The following is a 25,237-nucleotide window of genomic DNA, read 5'->3' on the forward strand; positions in this document are numbered from 1 at the left end:
AAAGAGCATGGTAAAACATGAAACTACTCCTTACTTTGGAGAGTCATTGTATATACTATCTTTACAATTTAGTGGTCTCCACTTGCCAGCAAACAGTCCCGAAGTTTATTTCAAGGTAGTTTTAGTAGCTGTTGTCCATCAGGTTGCGTGACCTGAGTAGATATTCAGTTGGTAGAGTTTATGGGGCAAGAGACATTACGAACTTGCAGGGGAAACTGCTCACTTAAGGATGATCTTGTCCATTAGCTTTATACTGTGTATACATTTAATAACTGCAGGGTACCTTTGTCTGGGAAATTCTTCTTTGTGTATGAAGTGACATCTCGAAAATGCCTTTCTTCCAACCACACTACCCTAACAGTTATTTGAAATAACTAGAATGGGGACAGTATCAAAAAAGGCTAGTGAACCTTAGGGAATCCAGAAAATAAGGATGTACTTATTAAGAAAGGAATCTTTCCACCAAAGATAGAATATGTCCAGAGTTTTCTGTTTGCATAGTTTTGAAGTCCCAATAGAGTCCTTGATGGATGGAGATAGTCTGTCTTATCAGCAAAGGAGGTTACAAGCTCAGTGCACACTAGATTGAGGGAACAGTTTATGGGGATAGCAGGGTGCACCCTTCCTGGTCTATCCATGCTGTAGTCTTCTCATGGCAAAAAGAAAACAGCCTTGCTGAAAAGCTGATGCTGGATTTCTTCCTCACTTATTTCTTTGATAAGCTAGTTCCCTGCTGGTAATATTTTTAGAACTGAAATCCTTTCAAATCCTGTGGTTTCTCATAGTTAACTTTTGTTTAAAGTGTGCAAAACAGGATCCATGCTAATGGTGTTATACTTCCCCAAATTTAAGGTAGGCCAATTCACCTCTTGCACATAACCGTGTGAATTAAGAAACCACGTCTTAACTTCAGTATGTAAGCAAAATGGTTTTTGTCTTTGTGCCAGTCCTTAAGATAGGGAAAAAATACAATTATTCTTCTAAAGATTGCTCTCCTTAGTTTGATTCCTGTGAATTCCAGTTATACGACCCCCGCCAAGAACTTTCTCTCTCCTTTTTCCTCACAACAGTTTATGTTCAAGTGAAAGTTGTGAAACTTCAGCCCCACCTCCCAAGCTCAGGTGAGGGGCAAAGCCTACATGAAAATAGTGTCATATAGATATGTTGTATAGTCCACACAATTCCTCTCACTTAAGTGATGTTCTTAAGAGTCTGCTGTACGTGCTGGATGAGGCTTAGCCTGTAAGTGGGGCCTACTAGATTAGTCTGTGTTAGGCCTCAGTTTAAGTTCCTTAATGTGGGATGCAAACCATCTAAATGATTCTCTGTCATGTTGCGATTTCTGCTGTTTAAACACGAGGTTGAAGTGCTACAAGATGCTGAAGTGCTACAAGAAAGCTAAGCGCTTTCTCCACCTCAGCAATTTGTGGAGCTAGCTGTAAACTCACAGTATGGAGACACAGAGAAGGGCTAACGTTCCTCTCACTTTGAGAAGTAAAGAGTATTAAATGTGTATAGAAAGGCACATTTACATTGTAAAACAGCATATAAAATAACTTTCCAAAGTACAGAGATAGGCATCCTTAGACTTCACTGCATGTGATGACACATCCTCAGCAGAATTAGTGATAACAGTGGACCCATCCTTATTTTCTTCTTGGCAGTCTGGGATCCTGCTTCCCAGACATCTCTTTGAAATCAGTTTCAAAGCTGGTTCAATAAATACCAAGCTTCATGGGAGTATCTTACAATGAGAATCAGAAGATGTACATTCATATAAAAGATACCTGTGCATGGCATAGTCTTTGCTGTGCTTTTCTTTGGCTTGACAGCAGTGCTGAGATAATGCTTTGTTCCATGAGCTATTGGGTCATCAGTGAGTTTTTACTGGTAATTGCTGTCTCAGTGAATTTTTATTGATCATTTAATTTCTGCCTCCAAACAAGAAGGAGCAAATATTTTTCAGCCCTTTTAACCTCCTTAACTTTTCATTCGTGCTCTGCTTCACTCTCCCCTGTGGCCAGCCCAATGCAAATAGGTGGACAAAAAGATTAATAGAAACAAGGATATGCCTTCCTCCTCTCAAGTGCCTTGTGGCTTGGAGACTGTTATTAATAGCTGAAGTAAAAACGTGTTTCATAACCATCTTCTTCCTCCAGCTTCCTTGCCAGCCCCCTTTCCTTGGTCCCTGGAGAGAAAGTGTGAGCTCATCAATTTCCAATGCAAATTCAGCATTTGGTCTCATACTTGGATTCTTTTCTTGTCATGGGTGGAATATTTATCTTCTGCCAGCTGGTTGCTTTAAGCAAGCTGCTATTTGCTGGGATATCCAGAGAGCATGTGCGGAACAGGCCTGGCAAAGCTGTTCAGGCACTTTCATTTTTCCTCTACTCTGAAAATGTTGCTGTCTGCTCAGTGCGTGCACATATGTCTGCACCTATATCCTTACTTGCACAGTGGTTGAAAAGGAAATTTAGATATTTCGGTGTGGAAACAGAAGTTGAAATTGAAAAGTAGGTGTTTCAGTCTGAAATACTTGGAAGTCCCTGTGTGGAATCTGGTCACCATACAGCCCACGCATGACAAAGCTGTGGTGTCCATCTGGAGATCCGTAAGCTTCATGGATTGCTTCCATTTCATATACTCTTTGTATCTGATTTTTTTCCATATCTGTAGAGGTCTAATGGATCAGTTCTAAAAGTGAGCTGGCAGGTTTTCATCCCAGATGATGTGGGAAGAATGGGAAAGGCTTACTGTCATCTATTACCCCATTTCTGTATGGATAGTACAGTATAGTACAGTATGTGGATCCTTTCATCCATCCCCCCTGCTATGTTTTCACTTGGTTTTTACAAGACTTCTTCACCAGCTGAGCACTGTCTAACAAGTTTTACTAAGCTATAGAGGCTCTGAGAGAACCTTTATTTGGAAATCAAATGAGATGACCTGTAAAAGAAAAATGTGAGGAAAAAAGAGCAGGAGCGTTCTGCTTGTCACTGTGAAAAAACCTTTGCTCACTTTCCTAATGAAAATCTTTAAGCCATACATTCTGTTAATGTATTTGTTGGGTATGTGCCATTTCGGGGACAAAGTAGTATTTATCTTATGAATGTCTCATCCTTTCAGTGGCTGCCAACTTGGGGAATACAAGCAAGCTTTTTCTTCAGGGAAAACGGAGGATGCTGTTATCTTCTGAGTATGTTTCACTAAAGTTCTGTGTTCATTATGTTTTCTGGTGGTCAGTAAAGACATCTATACGTAAAAAGCAAGTTTAGGTGATATTGTAGAGTTCTAGCTATTGAAATATCCCTTTGCCACTGGCAGCCTCACAGGCTTTCTGTGTTTTACCCAACAGAGAAGGTATAGGTAGTGTATAGCCTAGTGTGCTTATAAGTACGTTTATAGTAAGAAAGTTAGCAAATTGTTATTTATTTTCATGCAGAAAATTGGTGCTGAAGCAAAGAGTTTGCAAGGGAGCAGAACCACTTGTGAAACTTGATCTAATATGACTGATGGTTTCAGTTGGAAAGAGCACTATGAAATTAAGAAAAAGTCAGTGTTTTAGAATTCTCAAAATACACTTTTCAGATTTTTAGTTGAAATAAATTTTTTAAATTATTCTTTAAAGGTGTCAAAATAAGTTACAGATTAATACCGTTTTGTGGCTGTACAAAACTTTTCAGTTCATCTGGAATTCTGGTTTGTTTGTTTTTTTCCTTGTTGTCAGAGTCCCCTTCCCCATTCGCCCCCCAATTTTTCAAGTTGGCCTTTGAACCCAAAGTACAGACTATTTGCCCACCTGGATTTGTGAGCATGGCTGGTGTGAGTGTATCAGTGATGACTGCAGCTCTACAGAACCTGGCTGCAGATCTGTGTTCATGCCATGGTGGCTGCTCGATATGCTTCTCTAGTCTTGGAGATCAACCATCTAGGTAGATAAGGCATTCTTCCAGGTGGCTTTCCTAGACCTATGGTCACCCAGGGCTGAATTTCCTTTGTCAGTCCTTAACAGGATGGTTCTAACTGCAGAGACACAGCACACAGCATAGGTTAGATCTACATTTGTAAATAGTGTGGTACAGTGGAGGTGGATTTGTAAGAAACAATTGGTGCTTAGAACCTAATGTTCACTTTGTGTGTGTTTTCAAGGAGGGAATGTTACTTCAGGCTGGATCTGCACTTGCACCATTAGTTGAATTCCCATTAGCTCATCTTCCAATTTAGCTTTATTTGTGAAGAATCTAGTTGTCATTGTCTTACAGCACATCATGTGATGAACCAAAGCATGGTAACTAGAGATGGTTAGGAGATCATTTTCAAAAGTGAACTCCTGATACATGCTAAGTGTTACCATAGACACATTCATTGTCTCTCCCAATGTGTGACGCTGTCTGTGAATGGGAAAGGGGAATGTGTCACATCCCTCTGTTACACAAACCTGCAAATGGTGGGTAGAAGCTGATAGTGCATCTCTCACCACTTCTAGAGGTAGCAGCTAGGGGCTAGCAACTTAGGCTCAAACCCCAACCTGTCAACTGAAGGGAGACATCAGCCCAATTTCCTTGCAGCCCACAGCAAGCAACAACCAGTACCAGAAGTTGTTTCACTTTATTGAGGACAAGTAGCTACAAGTCCTCCTGGCAGACCAAGCTGAACCTCAGTTCAGGATGATGCCAGGGCCATGCAGGAACAAATATGATCTCCTGTTGTAAAAAACTGGCCCATGCTGCAGCTGAAAATCTATCTTGAGCTCCATTAATTAGAACATTGACTGCTATTTATGCATATAAGTTGATGAATATTCATCAGAGATGTTGATTAAGGTGATGTTATTTGCATATTCTTCCTAGATTTTTAGACCTTTACCCTTAGGTATTCTAGTATTCAAGATATTCAGTTGTCACCAAGGGAAATTCTGATTAGGTATTAGGGGAAAAAAAAACACCTCATGATGAAGGTGGTCAAATGTTGGAACGGGTGCTCAGAGATGTTGTGCACCTTCATTCTTAGAGGTATTTAAAACTTGAATGGACAAGGCCCTGAGCAATGTGAACCATCTTTGAATTTGATTTTAATTTTGAAGCTGGTCTTCCTTTGAGCAAGGGATTGGGCCAGTTGACATCTAGAGGACCCTTCTAACATAAACGATTCCACAATTAATGCAGAAGAATAATGTCCCTACACTTTTCTTATTAATGTATTTATAGATGGGCACAAATACGTAACCAGTACTTTTGTGGTTAGTATTACTCCAGAGGTAATGAAATAATCCTGTTAAGTGTGTTGCAATACTTTCTAATGAAGTCTCTGCCATCATTAAGAAGATAGTTACTCATCATGAGTTCATGGAGTAATCAGCCTATCTGATTGCAATTCTCTCATAGCAGCTGGTCAAGGTAGAGCCTAATTTCTCCTACTACCTTCCTCCAGGGTTTAGTTTGACCAGTCAATGCATGCTGAAACTGCAGCAACCTTGCCTATATGAAGGTACCTCCAGATGAGTTCTGATGATTCAAATGAAATTATTTAAGAGACTGAGGGCAGCAGAGACAGCTGAAGTTGATAATTCTTAAGTTGCACCAGCCTGGTTTGGAGGTAGTATAAAATGCTAGCACAATTTAGCAATGAACTTTTCCAAGGGAGACAAGACTTAAGACACTAACAAATCTATATGCCACATGCAATTGCTTTGTGTAACCTGATTCTAGCCCTAACTATAATTATAGCCCCTGGAAACCTTACTTACGCTAAGAAAAAAATGTAAACTTTCTCTGCTCTACAGATTTTCTGAAGATAATGTGAAACAATTGGAGGCTAAATGACTAATCTTACATCTTCTTTCTGCTTGGCATGCATATAGTCACCCAATGAGGGAACAGTAACCAAACCATGGGATTAAGGCAATCTTTCATACAGAAGGTAGCTTCTCATAATGAATAGCAAATATATGTAGTGAGTGCAGTTTGCAAGCCAGAGGCTAAGATTCCTTTTACTAGGAAATGTTTGTGTAGTAATTCTCAAACAGATTTGTAAAAATTAGAGCTAGCACAAAGGGTGAATTTTGTGGAATAAGTTGCTTGCTACGAACAGTTCATCCAGAGGTATTTACAAAACAGAAGATGGAAAAGCTGCCTGAAGGTAGGAAAGGCTTAGAACATCCACGTCAGTCTCTTCAGGGAAGCTCATCATATCAAAAGCCTTGGCAAGAAATGTAATAAAACAAATACTAGCTGTACAGCTGGATCTTTCTTAGAAATCAACATACATACTACAATAGAAGGGTGGGTATGACCTGGTTTAAAATCTCTGCATGTCACAGAAAGCAAGGTGACTGTTTTGTTAGTGCTAACTGCCTGTGAAGTCTGGAATGGCCGCACCGCAGTTCATCCAGAGCAAGTGAGCTGCTAGTTCCCTGCGTCTGTCCGAGATTCCTGATTGCTCTCACCCAAAGACTGCTGCAAAGGGTCTTAGAGTGGGAGACATTCTTATGTGTAGCTGTGAGCCCTCCAGCTACCAGAGGTAACTTGTTCACAGGCATTGGGCAAATCTGTACCTTAACCTCAAGGATGGTTCCACAATTTGCAGCCCTGAAAGTTGTGGGGAGAAAAATGCCACATATCTGACAATAGTCAGATAGCTTGTGCAAGTAACTCTTGTGTGCTATCTTGGGTTGGATCGAAAGGACATTACTGACACTTACTGAACTGCTCTCACAGATCACCAGTTTCATGAAAGACCATCTGAAGGACTAATTTCTATTGCCAGCTGTCAGATGAGTTGGTCTGTGTTATACAGAAGACTAAACTATATTATCACAGTGACAGTATAAGTTCCTGAAATTTGATGACCACCTCTGCAAAAGTCAAGCTGACCTCACAGGGCACATGCCTCTAGGCACTTTGGAGATCCAAATTTTAGGACTAATGTGACCAATACCCTGGTGGCACTTCTAATTTTCATTCTATGTCTTAAATTAAGCATGGGTAAAGACTGTTTCTTGGTGCAGTTTGAAAGTGTTGAAATTTTATATTTAAAGGGAGTGGCGGGGGTGGCTTGGTGATGAAGAAAGACACTGGCCTAAAAGTTCTGAAAAAAGATGTCTGTTTACCCACCAGACAAATACAGTACAGATACCAAGAGTATGACCTTTCTTCTAATTTATCTCAACCCTGTTCAGCCTAGAATGGGAGAATGGTTCAATTACCCCCTGCATTACCAAACAGCTTGGGACCTCTACTGGGGTGATGCAGTGGGAGCTGATTTTTCACTAGCAGCTGAACTAATATCAAGATATTGGGATAGTTTTAGAAATTGAATAGAAAAGAATTGCACAACCTTTTCAGGTGATATCCCTACTATAGCAAAATTTAAGGATTGTCTTTGTAATGGAAAGAAGAGGAAATATTATATAATAATAAGGTGACAGTATGGACAAATGCTCGACTGATATGAGAGGGGAACTGAGCAGGTGAGGAAGTCAGTAAGAGGACTGGCATGTTTGTTGCTGTGAATACTTAGCTGCTCTGGATGAAACTATCTCTAGTTTCCTTATCTCAGTTTTATTTAGCATCTGAACTTTGCTGGAACATGGGGTTGCCAACCATAGAGTTACAGCTGCCAAACCCCCTCTGAGCATCTGTGTTTATGTGAGGATGGAATAGCAGAGTTTTGCTCTGCATGGTTTTAGTTGCATCTTCCTGCTGGTCCCTTTCCTAACATGCTATTTGAAGATGTCAGCCACTTTTTTTAAGATATTCAGCAAACATTTTCACTTTGATTGGAGGAACATGGGATATACTGCATCTGTCAGTGGAGCAGCTTTGTGGTTGTTTCATGTTTCTTGTGGCCAGCTGTAACACTTGCTATGGCAGCTGCATAGGTGAAAAAACCCACTCACTGGTTTGCGCTATAAATACTGTTCCCAGTTATTTGAGCAAAGTGCAGAGCTCAGCTGCAGTTGCATTTGGTCTTTCTAAGTTAGTGCTGAAGGCTGGAGATGCTCCATAAATTGCATTTACCCTATTGAGGGTATGGAAGGGAAAGTGGTGGTGTTTTTTGTTTTTTTTTTTTTTTTTTTTTTTTTGTTTTTTTTGTTTTTTTTTTCTTCTCTTACTCTTGCTTCCCCTCCCACCCCAAAGACTGGCATAAGCATAGCTATTAATTCATCTGAAGACAAGGATTTCTTAGGGTTTTTCTGAGAGGGCTCTCCAGGAGGGCAGTATTTCTGATCCTTGCTCCAGTCATTGCCTCTTTTCTCCCAGGGGCCACAAGGATCCTGATGTTTGGGGGTCTTGAGCCTAGTTCTCTTCTATGTGGAACAAGTAGGGAAACATCATGAAGTATGAAATTGTCACTGCTATAAACTCATCCTTTTCCTAATTTTTATTGGCAGGTCCAGGAAAATGAAAGCCTTTTTCTAAGTTTCAAAAGCTAGTTCTCAGCTCTAGCTAGATATATGCTGGTGCAGTTGCATTAACTCAGCAGGGTCCCTTTTCTACACCTGTGAGATCAGGTTTGGATAAATGACTCATGTTTAAATGCCAACCAATCACAAACCTTGTCAGTTTGGGTAATGAAAAGCTTTAGGTTACCAGTAAGATCCCACCTGCCTCTCTTATCAGCGGTGGCCAGATGAAGATGGCCACGTGCTTTCTCCAGCGGTTGCTACAGTCGTGGAGTCTGAAGTAATTGAAGTGCTGGAAGCTAGTAGAAGACAGCTCTGAAACACTCTGAACTACATTGTCCTGAGTGTATTAACTCAGCATTCACAGGAGAGTTTAATGGCCTAAAGCCAAAAGGGCCCATTAGCTCATGTGGGCTGACCTCTGGTATATCATAGACCACTACATTTCACCCATTTATCCCTTTATTGAGCCCAGTAACTTGGATTAGACTGAAGTATTTTGAGCCCTGTAACAAAAAATTAATTGGGCTTACCCATTCTATCAGTGAACCCTTCAGAGAAGGGTGAAAATGCAGGAGCAGCATCCTTATCTGTCTGACCTAGGGGTCTGTTTCCCTGTTTAAGACAAGTAGCGGGGACAATTTCCAGGTACAAGTGAATTCTCTGTATTCTGCTCAGCCCTGTTGACTGCATGCAGTGGCCAGCCCTGATATTTCAGAGACAAGTAGGGGAAAAGGAGAACGTATCTCACAATCTACACCGAAGTGCACTTTACCTTCTGGTACCTACAAACTCTTGGTTGGAGTCATGATTTTTATTGGCTAATAGCGTGATATTTAGAGGTGGGAACAGTGTTGAAATGTGTTGTGTGGCTGGGAAGGAGATAATAATGGAATTTACCATTAAAAATTTGCCTGTACTTCATCTACCGTTGAACCATTGTCACTGCAGTTGTACTCTTAGTTCTAGACAGTCTTTAAACATGTACTTAAGTCTCATTAAAGCCGTGAGGTTATAAACATAAGGCCAAAATTATATGTGTGGTGAAGTGATGACCTGAATTCAGACCATAATGTCTCTTTCTGCTTTACGCTTTGGTGATATGAGATAGTGAAGAGCTCGCAGCATTACTACTAATAATATTTGCAGTAAGAATAAAGTTTGATTGACCCTGCTAGAAATTAGCCTCTTTGGTGTAAGAGGAGGTGCTTTCTGCTGTTTAATTTAAGAAGTTACAGCAAATGGAATAGGATTTTTTTCTTTCTTCCTTCTGTAGGCTGTTATTTTGAATTTTGTCTCTGTGTCCTTGTCTGCTATTTTATATAAACCTTTTCTCTGGGCAGGTATCTGATAATCTGATAACTGAGATTATTTTCTGACAAATAAGCATTTTCCATCGTCATGCCAATGCTTCTGATCCATGAAAGCATCTGAAAAAAAGGGACTAGGAAAACCTATAAGAAGACAGGGTTGTGATTTTGGGCTTTTTTTAAAGCTCTTTGCGCACTAGCTGTCTTTTTTTAAATACTATTCTTGGTTTGAAACTTTAATTCTGGGCGTACATTTGGTGCCCAGATGGTGCAGACTCACACAGAAGCCCATCACGCTGTCAGGGCAGGCGGATACATATGTAAATATTTTGCCTTTTTCCCCTATAATATTTGGCTTTGTCTAATCTAATTGCTGTCAAAGGCAGAATGTGAAGAATGCTTAAGAGGAGCAAACAATGAGGACCTCAAATGTTTGTATTGCGCTAACTTTGGAAGATGCTAGTAGACTGTGATGTAACTAATAATTTTGTTTCACAGATTATTTATGCTGTGAATTCATGGTGTGTCATCTAAGTTCATGCCAAGTAATATTTTACAACCTGAGGTAGAAACTTGTATTTCTAGTGGCATAAAAGCATATTTAACCCCTAGGAGCTGTAGATATAAGGCTAATGGCTCTGCCTTTTTAGTTCAGGCTGATAGTAAGTGTTCTTTACCTGCCTCTTGGTGTATAGCACTCATCCTTATTTATATAATTCATTGCTTAATTTAATTTATTCTATTGAGTGCCTGTCTTAATGTATTTTTAATGCATAAAAGCATTTTCAGCATAGCTGCTTCCCTCACCAGTGGTAGCTAGTAGCAAACAGTGTGGCCAACCACATTAAGGATGCCTATTTAGTTATTAAAGGCCTGATCCAAAATACCATAATATTAAGGGAAAAATGAGTTTTATGAGCTTTGAATCTGACTGCTTAGTGAGGAGGTCTAATAAAGCCAGTGTTAGCTGAGGATGCTGGCAAAAGGGATGTAGGAAACCTCACTGTTTTTCATCAATGTAAGAGTGGTTGCGCTATCAGAGGTTTCTGATGAGATGCAAAATTTGGCTAGGCTATAATTCATGGAAAGCATCAGGCTATGCCAGACCCATTCCTCTAAGGACACTAACTATGCAGAGAGATGCCAGGAGATCGGGGCCTGGAGGTGTGATTATTGTAGAGGAAGGGAAGTTGGCTGTTAATGGAGGATGTAATAATGTAAACAGAAGACAAACAGAAGCAGCACGTGGTGCTTTTTTCCATGGAACACAGATGAGATCCTGAGTACAGGGGAAAAAAATTGCCCATTTCATCTATTCGTGTTGCCATCTGAGGCTCATTATTCAGGGGTGCCAGTAAATTCTGCTTCTGAGCCCACTATGAAAGTGTCTGGGTACCTTCAAGAGACATAGCCTGTCATGTATCCTTCTGCTTGTCTTGCTGCTTGGCTGCGAGGTGGAAGGGGGTCAGGAAAATTGTTCACTATTGATATATATTGCTTTTCCTGTGCTGTTTTTTATTACTGAAGGAAAGATCAAAGATGTTTGCTTTGTGTATGTCCCGGAGTGTGGGCATTGAGACACGTTACTGCACAATAAGCTAAGACATGAATTTAGTTTCTACACAGTAAATGCTGGCATGCCTGCTTCTAGCTCATGGTTCAGAGAAAAGAAATGGAAGAAGGGTGATTTGCCACATATCTGTTGGTGAAAGCTGACATTCTGGCAGCTACTGCAGAGCCTTTGGTGTATCATAAGTTTGGATGTGAGCTTACCCTACAGGTAGTTTGTAAGATAGCATTGGTTGTCACTAGTAGACTGATAGTAGAGATTGCTTAGCTCCTAGCCTTTGCTTTTGGTTGTCAAGCTTATCTAGTCTACAGCTGGGAGAACACGTTGCATTCATTTAACAGCACTTTCTTTTCTGCATTTTGCCCTTCCCAGGAGCAATTGAGCGGTGCACGTACATCAAGTACCACTACTCCTCAGCAACCATTCCCAAGAACCTCACCTACAACATCACCAAGACAATCCGCCAGGATGAATGGCATGCCTTGCGTAAGTGTTGCTGGCTTTCTTCTCTGTTCTCCTCATGTGCGGACTAAGGGAGGTGCTCGCTGATAAAAGAGAGTGGAGGCTTTGACTGACAACCTGCTCAGAGCCCTCATACAGTTTGTCTTTGCAGCAGACTGATTGATTTGTTCTTAGGACCTACATCTCTGTTTCTGATGCTGACTAGAAATTCTGCTGAGGCATGAAAAAGTGGCAGTGGGGAAGAGGCATTTGTATGCAGAGATTAATATTGAGTTAAATGCAAAAATTAATAACAAAATCAATGCCCTATTTTTTAATTCAGTAGAACGCTCTATACGTGAGTGTATACTCGTGCAGTTCATACTGCTGCTGTTTCCTGCTTCCAGCAGAATTCATTGCTGGCTTTTATTGTAGAATATGTCCTGCTGCCTGCAGCTTCTGGGCGAGTGTGGCATTGCCCTCCTTTGAAGATCTAGAAAGAAATGCTGCGCCCTTTAAGGCATGGGGAAGGAGCTTAGCCCTTAGTGGTAATTGTAGCCAGTGGTCACCAACTTGTAACATTTGCTGAAGCAACAAGATCTGACAGGGGTGGGATTGCCTTGAGATGCATTGGCTGGCCTTAAAGCTTTTCTCCTTCTCATCTTGGAGATGAAAAAGGGGTTTCACTATTATAATGGAAGAGGTAGGATTTCACAAGGAAGGATGCCACTGCAACTTGCTCTTGTTACTACATAGTCATGGGGACTGAGGAATGTCTTGAGCTTCTCTGTCTCAGTGGAAGCAGCTGACAGCTCCTTGAAGATGGCAGAGGCTGAGGGATGCTGATTCTGATTGAAAACCTTGAAAGGTGGTAGTAAGCAGCTACTGTCCAGACTGTTAGCTTGAGAAATGTGTAAGACCTCTGGTGTTCCCAGGGCTCTCAGTCCCTGTTTCACTCCTGCCTTATGTGGCTGTTGCTTTGGAAGGGTCCTTTTAAGCTCTGGGGAGGGGAAGGTGTAATGATATAGTCTATTTCCTGCACTGGTAAGGTCAGGGGCCTGGTTTGGGACTCATTGGTGCTTATAGACCTGCCTGGTCAAATCTGGTGAAGCAGTAAGAAAGTTCTACAGGGTCTTGCTAAACTCCTAATATTTTTTTTTTAATGTGTGTGTGAATAAATACATATTTTTATTGTGATATGAAGAAGAAAATGGATATTGAACTCATGCCTCTCAGAAAGTTGTAAGAGGCTGGTCTTGCAAAATACTATGCTGTGCTTGTTTGTCCCTGAAATCAGGAGCTCAGGTGGTTCAGTTTCCTTCAGATTTTCTGCTACCACCTGTCATCTCTGCTGGTGTCAGTTTTATGTTAACATTGCTCCTCTATGGGAAAAAGAAATGTGCCCTCCACCCAAGATATCTTCTGTTAGAGTTCATAGGGCAGTAGGAAGGGTCTTTGGTTTATGCTTTTGGCTCTGTATATGTGCTTTTCCACTGCTGTGAGCAACAATGACTCTTCTGCATTTATCCGCTGTGAATCTCACTAATTAATGTAGGAGTTATTGTCTTAAAGAAGTTCATCTTTATTTCATCAATGGCTCAGGTAAAGGGCTATTTGGAAGCTGTAACTGTATTTTTTTCAGTTTAAATATAATCACTAATATGGCTGGCCATGTTAGTTCCTCGGTGCATGCATCCTTTGGTGGGATCAGCAAGTTCCTGAGCCTGGTGTATTGGCAGCTGATGGGAGCCTTCAGCAGGGCATTCATCAGTCTCCAAAGTGTCAGTCTAGACACACTGTTCTCACACATTTACATATCTGATTTGGTCCGAGGCGCTTTCAGGGTGAGGCTGTTTTTTTTCATCCCTGGGGAGGGTACACCAAGTGTGTGGGTGTGTATGCATATTTTTGACCTGGATTTTCTTGTTAGTTTGTGAGTTGGATAAGCGTGGGTAGATATAGATGGGACTGAAGTTTGAATCTCCCTATCTAAAGACAGGAAAAGAAAGAAATATTTTGCTGTAGCACTCTCTTCTCCAGAGCAGTTAGGTGCAATGGTGAGTGTTTGATATGTGGGTTAGCCACTGGAGGATCTGGAGGTCACTGCATTTAAGAATGAATAAATTTGCTGTAAAACATCTGTTTTAAAAGACAAGGGTAATAGCAGTCCCTTCAGATCATATTTTGGTGGAGAGGGATGTTCTCCCTTTAGAAAATATTTGCAATGGAGTATACATAACATAGGGTAAGACTCTAAGTCCCTTCAGAAAGTCTCTGTAGGTTTAGTCCCTGCCTTAGCAGCTGACCTTGTTCTGTACCTCTGGACTAGCTTCATCCAGGGCACAGCTACTTCAGCTCACCACTGCTCATCCTGAGGCAGAATAGCATTTCCAATTCAATCTGGACATTATTTTCCTCTGAACAATTCTCTATTCAGAAATTTCCCTTTCACTGAGTGTTGTGACAGTGAAGAAGCAGGGCCCAGGCCTGTTGTTCCTTCTGCTCTTGCCATTGGTAATTTCTCAGATTTGTAGCATAAGATGGAAGAAAGGAAAAAAAAAAAAACCCAACCCTATTTCCTGATAAACACTGGGCAAAATGACATCCTGGAGAATTTCAGGGGAACTGGAAAGGTGAAACCAGAGTGTCTGATCACCCTGCCAAAGAAAATGCCTTTTCCAGGCTGACGCCACTGCTGTCCTTTGACATATTTCAGTAGTGGTTGTTTTGCTTCTCTGGTGCATTGGAAATCTGTTGCTTTGCCTGTGTACTGGGTTGGGGGAGCAGAAGAGAGAGGCCTCCAGCCATGCCTAGCAGACTGCTTTTTTCGGACTGGCAGGCAGGACTGATGCTCCAGCAGTTTCTCTTGAATTGCAGGTGTGGGTGAGGGGCAATTAATTTGAGGCTAAGGACCCCATGGCACCAGTCAGCAGATATTCCTCTAGCTGTGCTGTCAGCTATGCTGGAAGAACCCAGTGGAGCAGCTACCTGGAGGAATGGTTGGAGCTCACTTTATAACTTTTGATTTTATCTTTTTTCATTCTGTTTGACGTTTTCAAGATGGAACCTTTGCTCCAAATTGATTGCCTATGGCAGCATGAGCTGGGTAAATATGACTTCACTTCCCTGCAATCACTTCCGCTTGACTATCTCTGGTTAAACAGGGATGGAGGGAAGGATGATTGTAGTACTGCCAGCTCTCACCTTTCAGGAGATAAACATTCATCTGATTAGACAAAATGAATGTCTATATGAGCTGGGAGGGGAAAGGAGAAGGGAAGTAAAGTTGTGGCCAACAACTTTGAGCATGAGTAACTGTCTCTTTATGGAAGATGCCAGTGTAATGATATGATTGAGTCACTATTAGGCATTTACCCTGTCACATTTTGGCCCCAGTCTTCTGCACAGAAACTTGGTCCATAGTCTCTGGCTTCTGAAAAACTCCAGCAGCATCACTGATGCTTTTAGAAATGGAGGTATATATTAGAACAAAAATAATAAAAAAAATCCTGAACAGTTCTATATGTATTCACATATTCAGTTCCATGTGTTTTATGCTGTTCTCGTAGGCTCACTTTCAGGGTGCTACAGATTTGTGTTTACAAAACATGGGGAAAATGATCATGGCAGGGGTTTGAGCTGTGGAATATGGTACAGACATTGGAAGGGGTAATAGGCATTTTCAGATGATGGAATAAGCACTTCAACTGGGTGCTTATACTTTAAGAAAGTTTAGCATCAACACAGCCTCTTTTTTATGCTCAACTTTTCTTTTTTTTTTTTTCTCTTGTCTCCAAAACTTCAGGAAAACGTTATCATGTATATTATGGCACAGAAGGTGAAAGGCTGTGTTTTCTTTGAAAATGGTAGTACCACCAATGCAATGAGAGGATGTGATATATTCAGTTTGGCATCATCCAGGAATCAACAGTGCTGTTCTCTAAAGCCATTGTGAGGGGTAAGGCACTCAAAGCCCTGGGAGCATTTAGTCTACTGGCTTTCTCCTTGGAGCAAAATAGAAACCTGTTGGGTTGATGCTGTTTTATATCATCAGAAGGACTGTAGAAAGTAGAAAGGTTGTTCCTTTTTTTTTTTTTCTTTTTTTCTAAATAGGCTATAGACAACCCAGGCTCTAAATTGATCTTCTGCTGCAGTCTTTGAGAAACAACTGTTTTGTGAAAAAGGGTAACCACAGCATAGAAGATAAATGCAGAGAGGAATTTCTAAGTATGCTTAAGCCAGCTATCTGCATTTCATTGTCTTGCTGAGAGAGTTAGGATTAGAAACTTATTTTGAGGAAGCCAAATAGTGCAGAAAAGGGAGGATGGTGCAGACAAGAGGAGAGGGGATTGTCTTCATACTTCCTTAAAGCCAGTCTAGCATGATTATTTTTTTTTTGCCTCTAGCTGTTTTTGTTTAGATCTCATGCTTCCTTGCTCATTTTTACCTTTGAACATAGTTGAATTTGCCATGGGACTTCTTTGTGTATCCATTTGTTGAACAATTTCAACAAGAACAGTGGTGTAGGTATTAGAGGGTTGTGGATTAGCCTGCTGTGGGCTCAGTACCTGCTTGGAGCCTCACAGGGCTAATGCTCATGAGTCACTCTGTAGTCTTCCTCACTGTGGCCTTGGCAAGGGAAGGGTAAAAGGGGGCTTGTCCAGGGACAACTCTCCAAGGCAGGTGAAGAAAGTATTGTGGCTTTAAAGGACTGCAAACAAGCAAGTTGCCAATGTGTGTTCTTGAAGACTGAGGTTTCTTTTTCTCTCAGAACAAGTTAAACCACTGCCTCTTCCCTTTCTCCTACCTTGGTAGCTGAAATGGGACAAATGCTGCATGGCACCCAGAGCCTTTGTATGGCAGAGCTCCCAGTGCCTTGCGCTGTATCACATGAAAGTCTCCACATCAGAAGAAGGATGAAAAATTCTTCTTTCTCTCCAAAAGCTATTATTTTGCTGACTCCCAGAGCCTATCATGCAAGGTAGATAGCTGGGTCTTTAAGTCTGTTATTTTTCCTTCTGCCCTATATATCACAAACCTGAATTTGTACTTTGGATTAAATGTAGCCACAAAAGAGGGAATTTCTGTTTGTCTATTCTTTTCCAGCTTGCCATTGCTACCTGGGCCCGTCTTCCGCAGCAGCCATGTTTTGTGTCCAGGAACATGGAGAGTGCTGCATCTGGGCAGAAGGTGGCTGGAATTGCTATGGAAACTGATCTCTTCCTGCACAGCTTAGAAATTGTGTCACCAGACTGCTTTAGAGAGAACCAGTTCACCAATAGGTAGCTGATGCTTCCTGAGAAGTGTTTAGAATTTCCTGCTTTGTTTGGAAATGATCCTTGTCTGGCACTGTGGGATCTCCTTTGCCTGTCTCTTACCCCCTCACTTACCCTGTGGGACCACAGGATGTGGGATCTGAATTTAGAGCATTGGCATGGGGAGCTGCATTGTCAGGAGAAGAGGAACCATAATGTCTTGTGTTAATTCGAATGATAACATTCATCTGTGCTGTTGAAACGACAATAATCCTGTGTTTGTGGTGGTCTGAAATCCCTTTGCATAAAAAATGAATTGTAAAGTCAAAAGTAATAGCCTGGCACATTGAGAGGAGCAAGTATTGGAGGAAATGAAGGATTTCTACAGGATGTAGGGTGGTAATATTTTAATTCATATAGCATCTGTGCTGAAAGCTGAATGGATTTTGTCAGCCTTAATGGTTCAAACTTTGCAGGAGATTAAGGCTTCCTCATTTAGGGCTACGAAGCACTCAAATATCTCCTTATAACCAGTAAAACTACTGGGGGGGGCTGGAAAAAAATCTCCTTTTGTGAAGGTCAGTTATGGTACTGATGGCAGCGGTAACAATTGGCACTCTGGAAAAGGCTGTGATGTCTATACTTCTAATTTCTACAGGCTTCCCAAGCTTTCTCACTCCACGGAACAAGAGACTTGCACAGAAGCTCAGTTGATAGCTTGACAATGCATTAGTAACACCAGTAGGCTCATGGGCTTGACCCTGTCTGCTTTTATAAGCAACAATAAATATTTCATTGTTGTATCTGTATTAAGTGCTGACCCTAGAGAATTCTTGCTTTTGTTGGTTTGGTTGGTTTTTTTTTTTTTTTTCCTGGGTACTACTGAAATCAGTGTTTGAAATAAGTAGGCAGCATCCCACTTTTCTTGCTCCTTTCTTCTGCTCTCTCTCCCCCATACTCCCTCGGGTCTCCTTCCTTTCCTATCTTCCTCTACAAGGAAATACTGTTTCATTTTTAATTAGCTTCCTTGACCCCCAGATGGAGGTATACCCTGAAGTATGACACTGTCCTGCTGGTCAGTGCCATTTGGCTGACAATATTATGTCATTTTTTAATGCATTGGTTATTAAAGCAGACGGGGCAGGCATCCTGGAGGTTAGTCAGGCAGCAGGTGCTCATATGCCTGGAGGTCTAGGGTTGTTGGATCTCCATCATATTCATCATTCCCATAGCTAATGACCAGGTGGTAGTGACAGACCCTCTCACTTCCTTCTCTTGCTGTCTGCTGCAGGGTTTTCTTCATATCCTGCTATTTCAAGCTAAGATATAAAAATGGTGGGGTTTTGGCATCAAAATCTAAGACCTATTTTGAAATCTGTAAGGGGTTTTATTGCCTTCTGCTAGGCTTCGTCTTAGGATCTGCTAACGTGGCTGTGACCTTAATACCTACACTAGTGAATAGCTTTCCCAACTGCATACTATTTTTTATTTCCCATACTACCTTTGCTTCTTAGACAGAGGAGCAGGGCAGGAGTAAGGGAGGAGGTTCAGTAGACCTCCCAGTCCTGAGTTGACAGGGGTGTCTGAGTAGGAAACATGGTCATGATTTGGGAAGGGAGGAAACGAGGACAGGGAAAGTGGTGAAACTTTGCACTGGTGAGCTGGGAGAGGTAAGACAAAGGATTACTGAACACTGAGACTGGGATAAGGGTAGGAGTGGTGGACTGGAACAATTTTGAAGCAAAGGTGTAAAAATGGCCAAGCTCGCTGTTTGTGTGTGTTGGAGGAGGGCAGGGAATGAACAGGGAAGGATCCCCTCCAAAGTGCTGTTCAACGTGCACAAGTCAGGAGTCTTTCTGTATACCTACCACTAACACACCTGTGAAATACTGGCAGAGGGGAGGTATCCTGCTCCCTCGGCCAGCAGCTTCTTCCACCAGCTCTCATAACAGGGGGCTCAGAGGTGAATCAGACTTCTGCTGACAAACCACTCGCCACTCTTCTGAACCAGTAAGAAACCCCACATTAGAATTCCTGCTATTGCAGTTTGTTGTTTGTTTTAAAGTTAAGAACTTAAAAACTCTCATCTGTTTTTATTTTAAGGTTGCAGACACAAGTACTTAAAGTCGGGAGATGACACAGTTTAGGCTGCATACTTGGCCTTAATTTATCTCCTCTGAGCACACTCATTATCAAGTCTTTAATTACTGTAATCACATACTGTGTTTTCCACAGGACCCCTGCCTTGTTCCATGCATTTGGGATATTCTGTTTCCATTCAATGATGTCTTCAATGTTTGGTTTCTTTTTCCTTGCTTAATGCATGTTTGCTGGCCTCTTTATTGCAGAATACACAACTCCTGATGCAAAGACAGAGTTAACCACTTCATGAGCTTTGTCACATTTCTAATTATTGTACGGAAGCATGACATGTAAAGATAAATATGTTAATTTGCAATAACATTTTGAGGTGGGCTATAATTTGCATTTTAGGCCTGGCGATCAAAGTTAACTGTCTTGGGCTTTTTTGGGTGTCCAGTTGGAGTTGATGAAGACTGGGGTTTTACAGTACTTAGCATTAAGTAGTCTTTGTATGTTCAGAGCACAGCTCCCATTGACTTTCAGAGCAACGTTAGGTGCTCCACGCCCTGTAAATCAAACTTCAAATTGTGACTCAACTCGCACTGGGTCAGAGTAAATGAGGAAAACATGGCTAGGGGCAACCTCTAAAGAGATTTTGTAGACTAATTGACTTTTCATCACCAAGGACTTTTGGGGTAGATGTAAAACAAAGCGCTTGTGGCAGAGGGAGGAGGAGGTGTATGTCAGCTGACTGATCTCAGCTCCTACTACTCTTAGCTACAGTGTTGCATGTGTTCTCACCTTTCACACTCACCCTTTCAAAGGGTCACATTCTTGTATTTCCTAACTTTGGCATGCTTGACTCAGCACCCTTCATAAAGTTTTGATATTTTTTTGTTTGCTTTTGTTTTTTGTTATAAGTGCAGGCATTTGTATTCACCTTGGCTTAGGCAATGTTTTACCTTGTCTCCCACTGTTATACTGGAAAAAAGAAGACGTGTTTTTATCTTCATAAAGTAAAATATCTTAGAGTATTTATGAGGCTGTTCTGAGTGCAGGAAAATTGAGAGCAAACCCCCTCCAGCCTTACTGGTGAATTTTTGCAAAGGAGTTTTAGAGACATTTTGCCTGTTGCATTGTGCAGATGTTGACAGGTAAAACATACCATCACTAATCATTTCCAGTCATTCAGCCAGTCAAAATATAGCTTTATTAATATGCATACAGAGTTCTCTGTTTCCCTTCTCTCCCTCTTGAGAGAGACAGAGGGGGAGAGATGGGCGTTTTTTCTATGTCTCTTGGCTAATCAAGAATGATTCCTTGTGCATTCTTAGGGTGAGAACACAGGAAAGAACAAACAAGATGATCTAATGGCTCTCTTCCATCTGACTTCTATAATTTTTGATTTATATACCAATTTAATGCCTGATTTATGATGATTTATATCCCAGTTTATTTATACCCCAATCTGATGCCCCGCCCCACACTGTTTGAGAGATGAAAGCCAGCCAGTTAAATATTTCAAGGTGATTACATGCCACATGCCACACACCGGGTTAGTAATGAGAAGTAAGTGCTTCCTTGCTTCAGTGCAAGAAGAAAGACTTAAGTGGAACATTTTGGAAATGAGATTATTGTGATTTGTTCACAAAGCCATGCACCATCCACAAGGGAACATCACAGCAGCCAGCATGAGAGAGATGCCAGCAAACTTTGAATCAAACAGCCTGGCTTTGACCCTGACAGAAGCTGCAGGCTGAAACATGTAGGTGATTTTTATATGTTGATAGCTACTAGGCAGTGGTTGCCATTTTAATTACTGTTTTGCAGTGATGCTCTTTGTACATTGAATTACAGAATAAACCCGATCCTCATGTGCAGCCAGGACATCCTCCTACTTGCTACTTTGCAAAGGTCTAAAAAGTGTGAATATTAATGTGTGAAAACTATAACTCAGCTTTACATCCCCAAATAAATTTTTAACTAGGCCATGATGGTTTTGGCCACATTGTCACAGCTGAACATTGTTCTTGCCCAGGAAGACTGGATGAAGCTGAAGGATTTGTCTTAGGGCCCATCCCAAGACTCCTTTAATTGGCTGGGTGAATCACAGTTTAGCTGTTCAATTATTCCCTGCCCACCTCCAGGAACTGATTGCACAGTTGGTGAGGGAATAGGAAATCAGGAATATAAATCAACCGCAGGTATGTCCTGTGGGACTTCAGAGTTCAGTCTCACAAATCTCATCTGGCTGCTCTGGATGTAGGTTATATTTAATGGAGCTAGAGCCTGCATGTCCCTCTGCATCACTGGAATTATGACAGCTAATTTGAGTCTATCTGCCACTGGTCTGTGCAATTGATCAATATCCCTTTCATAAATACAAACTCTCTCTCATCTCTGCCTCCATCAGCTTTGTCTTTTCTCTGGCTTGCCCTTTGCATCCCTGTTTCTTTTTTTTTTTTTTTTTTTTTTTTTATCCCCAAACTTGATTCTCACCTAGATATGCTGAGAGACGGAAATCAATGGAAGAATATCACTTACTGACCTAAAAGGGGCTTCTTTGCCACACACAACTAAGGCTGTAAATAATTCAGTAGGGTCTCTGTCTTTTCTTTACTCCTATAAGATTGGGTTTATTAAAATTTTATGGGAGGGGACATGGAGGTGGCTGAATTACTGGTTTTATCTGATACAATCTTTGGCAATGCATTAGCTGGATACTACTTGCTCTTCACTTGTCATCGTAGGCACGTACTAAATCAGTCTTCCTTGTAGAATCCATTCTCCAGCATGTTATAATCACATATCTGAGCATGATGTAATGCCATTCCTTATAACTCACTCTCGTACCTGATTGTGTTGCCATGGGAAGAGAAGTGTTAAACTGCCAAGGCAAGGCTTAATATTTTTTTCCAGTATCGGGAAGAAGTCAGTAGTGGCATAAATCCACATACACAAAGATCCTAATCAGAAAGGACCAGTAGGCTGGGCAGTTTAATTCTGCTTATATTTATACCAGAGTAATAATTCTACTAAAACAAGAATAGTTATTGAGATAAAAATAATGTGAATCTGGGTGCAAAATACTCAATAGATTTCAGAAAAAGAAAAGTGCTCCTTGAGATTTGGGACTTTTAGATATATCGGTGAAAATGAACAGATTCCACAGTTACACTTTTCTGTTAATGCTGCTGCTGACAGTGTATAGGGCACCTTCCATCCTAGCACCTTGAAACACTTGGGCAATAGTTTTCACTCAATATCTTTCTGACTTTAACAGGGTGCTGAAGGAGGAATACAACCCAAGTACACCCATTTCACATGCAGAAAAAGAGTTACGGAGAAGTTAATTGACCTGCTTAATGTCATGCAGAGAGTGAGTGGGAGAGCCAGAAACAGAACTCAGGTCTTTGGACTCCCACTGCTGTAAGTGCTAGACAATGCTGCCTCCTGTAGTGCCAGAGATTATGCAGCATATCTCCTGAAAAGACCATTGCAAAACCCTATATCAAGGGTAATGGGTTTTCTAAAGATATTAAAAAAAAAAAAAAAAAAAATTCAAGAGAAAGCTTACTGGCCAAACCCAGAATCCATTACATACATTAGTGGTGATTTTCTCTTAGAAATAATGGCAAAAGAACCTTAAAAGGCTGGTAGTGATTAAGGTATACAAAGCAGGGATTCCTTAGCACCTGCTGAAAACCAGGCCCTCAGAGATATCTGAGGGTGAGCAACTAGAATCAGTAATTGTTTCAAAATTATCTCCCTTAGAATATGTGTAGGTGCTGTGGATTTTCTACCACATGTGAATTGGACTCTAAACCAATGTCCTTACTGATTGTCATGACAACTGATATGCACAGCGAGAATAACATACTGGTACTCAATTTTACCTGCAAGTAATCTTAGCTGTCATTTTATTTGAAAAGTAATCAAATGAGTACATTTTGAGAGATAATAATTATCAGTCCTATTACAGAGCCATAAAATAATGTGGAAGACATGCACACTGGATGGAAAACTGTAGGCAAATAATTTTGAAATGGCCTTCCTGATCTGGCCTGGGGTGAATTTGTCCTTTATGGTGAATCCTTCTTGGCCAGCAGAGTGGCCACAGCCAGCTCTGCACCTCATCCCAAAATGGCATGGGTGAGGAACTGATTAATTGACAGGTATAGTCCTGCACCATGATTACTGGCTGTGAACCATCCACTGCTGGGGTATATTAGAACTACCTGTGATTTATTCCAACATAAACCTAGGTTGAACTGGTCTTTGGCTCATTTCAGGAGTATCTTCATCCCTCATGGAACTTGGCATATCAGAACCTATGTGTTGACTATTTGGGATGCATTTTATTGCTGTTTAGGTCTTTCCATGAAAACAGGATTTTTATTCAGTAAATAAGCCTTGGCTCTGACACTTAACCCTTCACTGGAGCACTAGCTCTCTGTACTGACTTCAGTTGCTGAAGTGGAAAAGTCTATGGTGATATCACTTCCAGGGAGGACCAGATATTTCATGTGGAAGGAGTTGAGAATTTTTTTAAGCAGCAGACAATTCATGCAAATGTGTTTTGTAACAAGGAACAGGGCAGAGCAATGCAAAAACTACTTGATATGGCAATAGGATTAGCTTTTCAGAGTAGTCCTCCCAAAGATTTCCAGGAGGAATCAGTGGCGCTCTGAAGAGCTGAATTGACAGCTCTGCTAGGTGAAGCTTTTTGATGGACCAAGGATAGCACAGGCAGGAGCACTTTGAAAATCTGTGTGATACATAGATGGATTAGATCACGTGATGTATCACTCTGGCTGCTAGTTCGTAGGGTTCTCTGATTAACGGTTCTGGACTTGGCTTTCCACGGGAAGGCATCCCCTACGCAAGTAAGAGAGCAGAGTTCCAGAGGTAAATGAATCCCCATTTTATGGCAGTCAGATGACACCAAGTGCAATTTAAGGATATTCTTTTTTTATCACTTTTGGGGGAGACTCAGTATTTTACTAGCCATAAAAGGGATGCCATTTGTCATCAGCTTATTGGTTTAATGACAAGTGTTTGGCTGTCCTTTTTCTCACAGAGCAGAAGAGTTGATCTGTTCCCGTGCAAAAGCAATGCTTACAGAAGGGATAGTAGATACTGTTGTAGAGATGAAGATCCTGTAGTAAGGTCTGGGAGGCCCCTAAACCTGGTGGTGTAGTCCCCAAAAGAGATGCATTTGCTGAAAGCGTTCCAACTGAGTCGGGGACCAAGGATAGCTAATCCCCAGGCAGCAATGGCCTACAAGAATTGCAGACTTGTCTATGAAGTTGGCAGAACGAGCTTCAATCAAAGAGGATATAGGTAGGAAGCTGACATGGCCCTAAGTTATCTGCAGAGAGCTCTGACCCACACAGCAATCTCATCTTGGTGAAGTTGGGGGAACTATTTTGGAGCAGAAAGCCACCTGCTGTGCAGCTGCCTTCATTTTGATGTTGATAGAAAGGGAAAGACATCTGATGGGTGGCTGTTCAATGGCATAGTTGGCAGCTGGAAGAATGTTGCTGCTTTCCAAGTCTTTTATTGCTGTATTGTAAGCATGAGCAGAGAAAACACTCTGATGTATAGGAGCAGGACCTTATAGGGACACCTTATAACATCCTTCCAGTATCTGAAGGGGGCCTACAAGAAGGCTGGAGAGGGACTTTTTACAAGGGCATGTAGTGATAGGATGAGGGGTAATGGCTTCAAACTGGAAGAGGGTAGATTTAGAATAGATACTAAGAAAAAAAAATACTCACAATGAGGGTGGTGAGGCACTGGAAAAAATTGCCCAGGGAAGTTGTGGAGGCCCCATCCCTGGAGGTGTTCAAGGCCAGGCTGGATGGGGCTTTGAGCAAGCTGGTCTAGTAAGAGGTGTCCCTGCCTGTGGCAGGGAGGTTGGGACCAGATGATCTTTAAGGTCCCTTCCAACCTAAACCATTCTATGACTCTTACAGCCTTGGAGACTGCTGAGTGAAGAGAACTCTTTGTATGATGGGGGCACTGTGGTGGATTTTTATTTGTGGGTTTTTTTTTTTTTTTGTTTGTTTGTTTTTGTTCTGAGGATACAATTGGATAAGCTTTTAGTGGTGTCTTTAAGAATATGAATAAGGAAACCAAGGTGATGTGTGTAAACACCTGGGGAGAAGCTAAA

The 25,237-nt window shown here is 41.3% G+C and overlaps 1 protein-coding gene across 1 annotated transcript in view; it reads left to right on the forward strand.

Moving 5' to 3' along the window:
• Positions 1-25,237, forward strand: part of TMEM178B (transmembrane protein 178B) — a gene marked incomplete at both ends in the record, with an annotated part of 223,873 nt that overhangs the window by 49,215 nt on the left and 149,421 nt on the right. The window contains one exon of the mRNA XM_082498559.1: positions 11,657-11,770. Within this exon, the coding sequence (XP_082354685.1) occupies positions 11,657-11,770 (114 nt within the window). The remainder of the gene's footprint in view (positions 1-11,656; positions 11,771-25,237) is intronic.

This window comes from Vanellus vanellus, assembly GCF_965231255.1.
Source record: "Vanellus vanellus genome assembly, chromosome: 1".
Taxonomy (NCBI): Eukaryota; Metazoa; Chordata; class Aves; order Charadriiformes; family Charadriidae; genus Vanellus; species Vanellus vanellus.